Source organism: Vombatus ursinus, unplaced genomic scaffold (genome assembly GCF_900497805.2).
Source record: "Vombatus ursinus unplaced genomic scaffold, bare-nosed wombat genome assembly UNPS02014798.1, whole genome shotgun sequence".
NCBI lineage: Eukaryota > Metazoa > Chordata > Mammalia > Diprotodontia > Vombatidae > Vombatus > Vombatus ursinus.
This window is the reverse complement of record NW_020954576.1, coordinates 56,654,740-56,663,796: the sequence shown is the minus strand read 5'-3', so window position 1 is coordinate 56,663,796 and position 9,057 is coordinate 56,654,740. Positions and strand designations below refer to the sequence as shown.

At 43.4% G+C, this 9,057-nt stretch overlaps 1 protein-coding gene and 1 pseudogene across 1 annotated transcript; both read left to right on the top strand.

Moving 5' to 3' along the window:
* Positions 1-4,461, top strand: part of LOC114049448 — an 18,607-nt pseudogene extending 14,146 nt beyond the window's left edge.
* A 495-nt stretch (positions 4,462-4,956) lies between these two features.
* On the top strand, positions 4,957-7,064 carry LOC114049447 (protein S100-A12-like). The gene is made up of 2 exons (XM_027870704.1): positions 4,957-5,100; positions 6,855-7,064. Exons 1-2 carry the CDS (start codon positions 4,957-4,959, stop codon positions 7,062-7,064), a joined length of 354 nt encoding a protein of 117 aa, XP_027726505.1.
* The last annotated feature ends 1,993 nt before the right edge of the window (positions 7,065-9,057 follow it).

Sequence of the window (9,057 nt, the reverse complement as noted above, 5' to 3'; positions counted from 1 at the left end):
GATATTAACTCAAGCTTCCCCAGTTCTACTAGCATCCTGGCCCACAACACTGTACAAAAATCCCAGAGGTGAGAAATGGAATGCCAAGTCTGAGGAATGGTAAGCAGGCCATTATGTAAAGGGAATAATGTGAAATAAACGTAGAAGAATCATCTGGAGTTAGGTTGGGAAGGACTTTATATACCAATATGAAGAGTTTGAATTTTATCCTGAGGTGATAGGGACCCACTAAAGCTAATGATACAATCAGACTGGTACTTTAGAAATTTTATTTTGGCAACCGTGTGGAATGTGGATTGGAAAAGAGATAGATTGAAAGGTGAGTGTCCAATTAGGAAGGAGACCTGATAGTTCAGGTGAGAAGTGATGAGGGCCTCCAATGGGATGGCAGCCATGAGAGTAGATAAAAGATGAAAGAAACGTTGAGGAGGCAGAAGCCACAAAACTTGACAACCAATGGATATGGGTGGTAAGAGACGGGAGGGTCAAGGATAATGTCAAGATTTTGAACCTCAGGGATTAGAGAGATGTTATTGCCCTCAACAGAAATAGGGAAGTTTGGAAGGGGGGGATTCCCCAGGTCCACCCCAATACCATGAATAAAAATCCAATACCAAGAAACGGCAAATATCCCTCAGGGCACCGCACAGAAACTTGTGCAGCCTGCGAGGCAGGCTTTCTCTCTGCAGGTTCCTGGCAAAGGCAGGTACACTCATACAGACTCACATGAAATGATGGGATGGTAGCGAATAGGAGTGCTAAGCCAGTGTAGAAAGAGGAAGTATTTACAAAACTGTGCATACCTTCACAACACCTCTTGCATCTGGCCCCTCATTTCCATTCTCGTGCCTAGTAACTCCTTTTCACCACCTCATTGCAAATGCAATTGTCTCCTAACCGGCCTCTCTGCCTACACAGGTTGATAGAATAATTCAGTGCATACCTCCTATAAAATTAACCTCAACCCCATCTCGTCCACTGACCAGAAACTCCCAGTGGTCCTCTACAGTCTTCAGGGTCAATTTCAAGCACTCCTAGCCAGACATTCAAAGCCTTCTCTTCTGGCCCCTTCCTCCTTTCCCAGTTTTTACTGTTCGCCGCCCTTCTCCATGAATCTCAGCTAACTATCACAGCTCACTTACTGATATATTCATGGACATTCCTTTCATGCATACATTGAACTAGATGGCTACTATCCAGCTCTGAAATTCTGTGATTTCTGAACTGTGATTCAGTCAGACAATTAGCATTTTTTTTTTTTAAGGCCCAGGGTCACACAGCTAGTAAGTGTCAAGTGTTTGGTCAAAGATCGTATTTGAACTCAGGTCCTCCTGACTTCAGGGATGGTGCTCTATCCACTGCACCACCTAGCTGCCCCTCAAAATAATGTTTTTAAATGAATAAAATAAAATACATAGGATTACAAAGGAACCCAATTGTGCTGAAATAGAATTACCAAAGTATTTTTAAAACAAATTTATGGATTTCCCCCCCAGGTGAAGAGCCCCTAATCTAGTCCAAACCAAACTTGAAAGAGAACCCCCTTATAACACACATAACAATTGGTTATTTAACCAAAAAAAGACCTCCATGGAAGGGATCCATTATTTCCCTGGGCAGTCCATTCCACTTTGGGACAGTTCCAATTATTTTAAAACTCTTCTAAACATCAGGGTGAATCTGTCTTTCTAAGATTTACAGAACAAATATCTCATTTTCTTCCACTTGACAACCCTTCAGATGTTCAATGCCAACTCTCATGCCCTCCTCAACCCACCACCAAGTCTTCTGTCCTCCAGGCTAAACATCCCTAGCTGCTTCCATCCGACCTCATAGGGCATGGTCTCCATTCCCACAGAATCACACAATTTCAGAGTTGGAAGTGATCTCAGAGGACCACCCAGTCTAACCAATACATGAAAGAGAACCACTCCTCTTTTGATTTTGCCTTATCACTTCCTTTCTAGGCACTATGCCTCTATTAATACAATCTTCATAGACTTTTGGGCTGCCCTGCCATATTGTTGGCTCATTTTGAGTCCATAGTACACTAAAATCCCAAGCTCTTGTTTACATAGGCTACTTTCTAATCAGGTCTCCCCAATCCCATCTTTGTGAACTTGACTTTTTGAACCCAGTTGTAGAACTTCACATTTATTCCTATGAAATTATATCTTCTAAGAGTCAACCTATGTTTCTAGCTTGCAGAGATCTTCTGAGATTCTAAATATGCACTATGCTAACTATCCCTCCCAAGTTCTTGTCATCTGCAAGTATGAAAAGCATGTTGTCTGTGCCTTCATCCAAGATGCTACTGGGGAAAGAAAATAAACAGCAAACAAGGCCAGTTCCATATACATCTAGCTTGGCATTCAAAGCATTGTACAGTACGAACCCTACCATCCTCTCCAGCCAGAACAATCTGCCGGCTCTCTTCACCGCACTGGCTTAGCCCTTTTTCAAATGGGAGTCTTTGCTCACATAAATCCCCTAGCCCAAAATGCCCCCCTGAGATAAAGAAACTGGGAAGCCTTTCTGGGCAGAGAAACCAACCTTTTTAAAGAGAAACAAAGGTGGGGTCTACAATCCGCCCAGTATTCAGGGTTTGAAACCCCGAATAACAGAATTCACAGTTATTTATAGTTCTCTTGATTCACGTTTGGTGCAAGTAGGCTGGCTATGGTGTAAATGGTCAGCACCCTTTTACTCAAGCAGGCTTTTGGCTCAAGTAGTCCATGATGTGTCAATACACAGCTCATTACATATGATGTTACAGTAAGTACAGTAGGTTTATTTTTATGGTGTTACAAAAAGCAAGCCTTTTTACATTATAGGCTAGGTCCACCTTTTACGCACTATATTTTAATATAAAGATGATTATAATTATATTCCTAAAATTAACAGCACAGGTACTTCTCTGGGACTATATCTTAGTTTCTGTTACACACAGACTTTCACCCGGGACTATATTCTTACCATAAATCACAGTTACCTCTTATCTGATTAAAATGATTGTAGTTGATAAAAGTTTAGCAAAGCAATACAGAGCAAAGCCCTCGAGGCATTGATTATTAATTTTACACATTACACTCCGCATCTCATCTTTCTGCATGAATTCTACCTATCTTTTAATACCAGTTCCTCCATTAAGTCTTCCCCTGAATATTCCTCACAAAACCCCTTCTCCCAGCCAAAAGAAATCTCTCCTTTCTCTGAATTCCTATAGCACATTGTAATTCTCAGTGTAGTGTAATGGAGAAATCATTGGTCTTGGTGTTTTTTAGAAAACCTGATGACGTGTAAAGAAAGTGAGATGTGAAGTCAAAAGACTTGAATTCAAATTCAGTCTCAGCCAGTTACTCCCTATGTGACCTCGTACAAGTCGCTCTGAGATTCAGCCTCCTCATTTATAAGAGGAGGGGGTTGAAGCTCAATCCCCAACTTCATCACCATCTCTAAATCTCTGATTCTGTGGTGAGTCTGAGTCCTGGCCCTCATGTATGCTAGCTACAGATCTTGGCTAAATCCCTTAATCTCTCTGGGACTTTCTTTCCTCATCTGTAAAATGAGAAAATCATACTAGGTAACCACTGAAATTTCTAGATCTCAAGGTATATCACTCTTTTTCTTATTCCCTTATACTCTGGCTTATATGTTAAGTCTTGGGGATATCTATCTATAAGACGGGCTTCTCAAGAAAAAGTTTCTTAGTTATCACATATACCCTAGCTGACAGGGGTGGGGAACTTGGGGCCTCAAGGCCACCTGTGGTCCTTTAGGTCCTCAAGTGGGGCCTTTGAGGACCTAGAAGGCCACAGGGTCCTCACCCTTCCCCTAACCCCTAAACACCAGGTCTAGCACATAGGAGACAGTCAATATTTTTTTCTTATCGAATTAATGAATTCAAATTACTGTGTGTAGAACATTATACTAGGAATTAGAGAAAACGCAAAGTTTAAGAAAGACACGATCTCTGTCCTTACGGAATTTAGTCCCTAAATGAATAAGGAACATATACAGATAACTCTAATACACTTAATTACAAGATAAATGCCCTTTGAGGCCAGTTGTGGTGGTGAAAGCCTGCAATCCCCGCGGCTGCTGAGAAGGCAGAGGCTAATTTATTTCCTCCCAAACCAGCTTGGAGAGGGGGGAGGGTAAAAGGGGGGGGAAGGAGAACTGGGAATTTCACAAAAAGACACAGGAGAAACGTAAACAGTTCCCCTTCCCCTTCCTCCAACTTCTGCCCTGCCCCCCACACCCTTCCGGACTGTGACAACCCTGCTCAAAATTAGCAAACCACACACCTGTGAAGCAATCACTGAAGAAAAAGACGCATCATCTACCACTGGCAACCGTCCGGAGCCTAAGCAGGGCACTCCTATAAATGCCAGGCCTGCCCCACTCACTCCATGCCTCTCTGTGAAGCAGCCAGCTCTCCTCCAGTCTGCTCTGTGGTAAGGCAAGGAGCGCATTGATTTTCCTGGGTCAGGGAGGCCAGGGTTTCCACCACCCCACAGTCCTCAGCTTGTGCACAGGCCACTTCCCATCTCCCACCCCAAGCCCAGGGGGACTCCCCCTCCTTCTTTTGCTACTTGGCATCCCCTTAACTTTCTCCAAACTCTTCTTAAAAGGCACCTCTTTCAGAGATCCCTCCCTGACAAACTCTCATTCCATCTTTTCCTATTTAATTCGGACAACATTCCCCTGAATCCTTTGTTAGCCAGCGTGAGTGACCTTAAGACTGGAGTCCTGCGTGTGTGTCTCTTCCTAATCCATCCCATCCCATCCCCCCTCAAGTTAGGCTGCAAGGGCAGAAGCTCATGGGCCTCCCTTTATGTAGTAACCCACCCTACCTCTTCAACCCTCCTTGACCAGTGCACAGGGAGACAGATTCCAGCATCCCAACTCACTCTTTTCCTTTTCCATGCAGACTGACCAAGGTCAACTAACACAATGGAAGCCTGTTCGTTGAAAAATTCCCTGAAAATCTTCGTTGATACCTTCCACAAATATTCTAACATTTCTGGAAACAAAGATGCCCTGAACAGGAGGGAAATGAAGACGCTGTTGAACAAGGAGATGCCACATTTCATCAAGGTGAGATCTGGGGGCAAAAGTGTTGAGGTAGGGAGAAGCGGAGTAAGGAAAATGGCACGGTTTGGAAGTCCCAGGGGCTTCAGGGGAGACCTTGGTTTGGGCCTGGACAACAACAGGGCCTGAGTTCCTAAAGGATTGCCTCCTGAGGGTCTTTATGACTCGTGAAGGCTATTGCTCACTGAGTCCACGATGGGAAGATCCAGGGATACAGGAGACCAACTTCTCTGGACCCATTTTTTTAAGTTATCCCAAGCATCTTAAGATCATAGATTTAGAGCCAGAAGAGACCTTAGAGATCGTCCATCTCAACCTTTCATACCTCACACCCCCACTTTACAGATGAGGCAACTGAGGCTAAAGAATAAAAATTACTGAAGATTTCACAGTCTTCTGGTAATAGAGCTTAGACGCAAAGCCAACTCCTCTGACTCCAAATCCAGAGATCTTTCTACTACCCACAGCTGCCACTCTACACCAGTATTTTCCAGACCTTCCTTCTATGCCTCTATAACAGGGAAAACCCCATTTCTGTTTCCCTCTCCTTCACATTCATCTTTCCCTCCCCTGCCCATATCCCCACTCCCAACAAGGAAGTGTTTTGACTCCATAGAGCCTAAAGAAGGAGGGTAAAAAATAAAAAAGAGTGGCTGTTGTGCCAGGGCAAAGTGAATTGGTCCTAGTTAGGAAGATGAGACTGTGGCCCAAGGTTTGGGTGAGGACCTTAGGTTCATTTTTTTCACTAGACAGCAACAACAATAATAATATATAGCATTTTAAAGTTTGGAGTGAGCTTTACGTTTATTATCTCATCTGAGCCCTACAACCACCCTGGGAGGTAGGTGCTGTTACCATTATTATCCCCATTTTACAAATGAGGAAACCAAGGCTCTAAGAGATTAGATGACCTGCCCATGGTTATATACTTAGCATGGGTCTGAGACAGGATTTGAACCCAGACTGACAGCTGGGTTGCCTGCTGTATGGAGTGCCTGAAAACAGATTAAAATGCAATTGGGAAAAGTTTAACAAAATAAGTAAAAATAGAATACAACATAGATAATGTTAATTTGTGGTTTTCTAAGTTAATACATCAGAGATCCACTTCTACGTGAATGTGACACCACTAATGTACCAGATAGAGTACCACATATGGCATTGGGAAGGATCTGAGTTCAAATCCTGCCTCAGTCACTTCTCCTTAACCTGGGCATGTTACTCAACCTTTCTTAGCCTCAGTTTCCTCTTCTGTAAAATGAGACTAGTAATAGCACCTATGTCACAGGACTGTTGTGACGATCAAGTGAGATAACACAAGTGCTTAAACTGCTATATAAATGGTAGCTATCATTATTTAGTATTATCATGCTTCCTTGGAAGCAAGTGTAGACCCCAAATCTGCTGTACCACTAGCTAAGAAGCCCCTTTACATGGCTGAAGTTGCTACACAATTTCAAGGACTTATTTAGTCATAAGCCTTATCTCTAATGCTGGTATTATCATTACTGTTACTATTATTTATAGAAGATGGGGAAGGGGGGAGCACATCTATACTGCCCACGAGTGATATAATGTTGTCATAGCCCTGGATTCTTAAGGGTGCATCCTCACTAGTGAGGACAATCAGTATGGGGTTTTCCCAATGCCCTCTGACAAAATCAGGATCATTGCCAGGAGTCCCAGGCTATGAATTTACCTTGCTCCTTACCACATGTTTTCTAGTAACCAACGTTATCTCTTTCTTCCCTCTGTCCCAGAACTCCAAGGATCTGAAGAATGTCTCACATCTCTTTGAAGAACTGGACACAAACCAAGATGCTGATGTTGACTTCAAGGAGTTCGCTGTGATGATAGCACGTGTGGTCATGGAAACCCATGAAAAGATGCATGAGAATGCACCTCCCGGCCAGGGCCACAGCCACGGGCCTGGCCTTGAGGGGCCTGTAAAGGGGAAATGTGGGCAATAACACTGATGAGAGGCAAAATCTCCCTCTCCTTCACACTCATCTTTCCCTCCCCTGCACATAGCCCTCCCCCAACAACGAAGTGTTTCGACTCCATAGAGCCAAAAAAAGAAGGGCAAAAAATAATAGGGAAGGTAGTGCTGGGGTCCTGATGACCTCAGCAATATGATTGGGGACAATAAAGTTTTTCTTTGAGCCATTGTTTCTTCTGGTTATTCATCTTTCCTCTTCCCCACCCCAACATCCCCAAGGCTCCGTCCATTAGGCAAACCTCACACTACTTATGCCTCACCGTCTCCCTGAAACAGTGACTTGCCCTCTAAATCTATCCATCAGTTGATCCATTTATTGAGCTAGGTGCTATTGGGAAGACAAAGATAGAAAAAGGTATCAGAATTAGTACCTACCCCCAGGGAGTTTACAATCTAATTAGGGAGACTAGGTAACCATACAAGCCATGAGAGCTATGGGAGTTCTGGGGAGGGAAAAATCATCTGGCCTGGGGAGACCAGGGAGAGCTTCACAGAGGAGAGGGCCTGTAAGCTGAGCCTTCAAGGATGGGCAGGATTCTGACAGTAGGTTACTAGGGAGAGGGCATTCTACATTGTCAGGAGTAAATAGTATGAGCAAGGAACAGATTGGGGAAAGTCCGAAGAATAGTTAGCAAATGAAGAATAGCAAAAATAGAATATTTAGAAATTAAAGTGGTTGGAGCAGAGGTGGCCTGTAGGAAAGTAGAGGGAGATAAAACTAGAAAGGTAGGCTGTGGCCAGATCATAGGATCTTAAATCATATATTTAGAGCTGAAAAAGACCTTGAAAGTTATCTAGTCCAGTTTGTTCATTTTACAGATGAGGAAACTGAAGCTCAGAAAGGTGAAGATATTTGCCCAAGATTACTCAGACAGCAAATTGCAGAGCCAATGATTTAAACTCAGGTTCCTTGAACCTGAGTCCAGAACTCTTTTCACTGTGCAAAATTGGGCACCCCTAAAAAAATACATTTGCAGAGAGAACTAAAGGAGCTCATTCCCTCATACTTCTGCCCTTAAACCACCAATATGGGCTGATCTTGCCTATGGTCTGTAGACATAGGACTGAGAGCTTATGCCAGAACTGACCTTTCTCTTGGGCCATCGGGAACTATCCTCCACTCCTAGGAGAAGTTGACTGACTGAGACTGTGTGGTGTCAAGGCAAGAGCACTGAGCTAGGACTCAGGAGAATGGGTTCTAGTTCTTATTCTACCATTATCTTGCCATGTGACCTAGGACAAATCACTTATCCTCTCAAGGCATCAGTGTCCATGCCTATAAAATGAGGAAGTCTGGACTATTTTATTTCTAAGGTCTTTTCTAGATCTAATCATCTATGAGGAAGCATATACAAGTTCACTCCTCCACAGGCAAGGAGACAACATGATACAGCGAAAAGAATACTAATTCCAGGCTCAGAGAGCCCAGGTTCAAATCTTACTCCCCAAACTTCCTTCCTGTATGACCTTGGGCAAGTCATTCAAATTCCCTGGGCCTCAGTTTCCACATCTGTAAAATGAGAGGGTTGAATTTGAGGACCTCTAAAATCCCTTCCATATTATGTGTGTGTGTGTGTGTGTGTGTGTGTGTGTGTATCCATAAGTCTTATGTGTTAGAACACAGAAGGGACAAGATCTCCAGAAGGAACTGTCCAGAAGGACATAATTAAAAAGGCAATTGCCTGTGAGAACAGATAGCTGCCCTCACTTCTAATGTGGGGAAACGGGTGGAAGGAGATCCTTAGAGATCATCTATCCCAATACCTTCATTTTACAGATGAGGAAACTGAGGCCTAAAAAAGAAAGGGCAACTTCTTTTCCCGACCTCATAGCTAATAAGTGGCAGCACTACCAGAGGGCAGGTCTTCTGAATTCTGATCCAGTACTCTTTTCACCAAACCACACTTCATCTCTTAAATTAATCAGGTTGACTACTTGTCACCATGGAGGACACAGAGATCCCA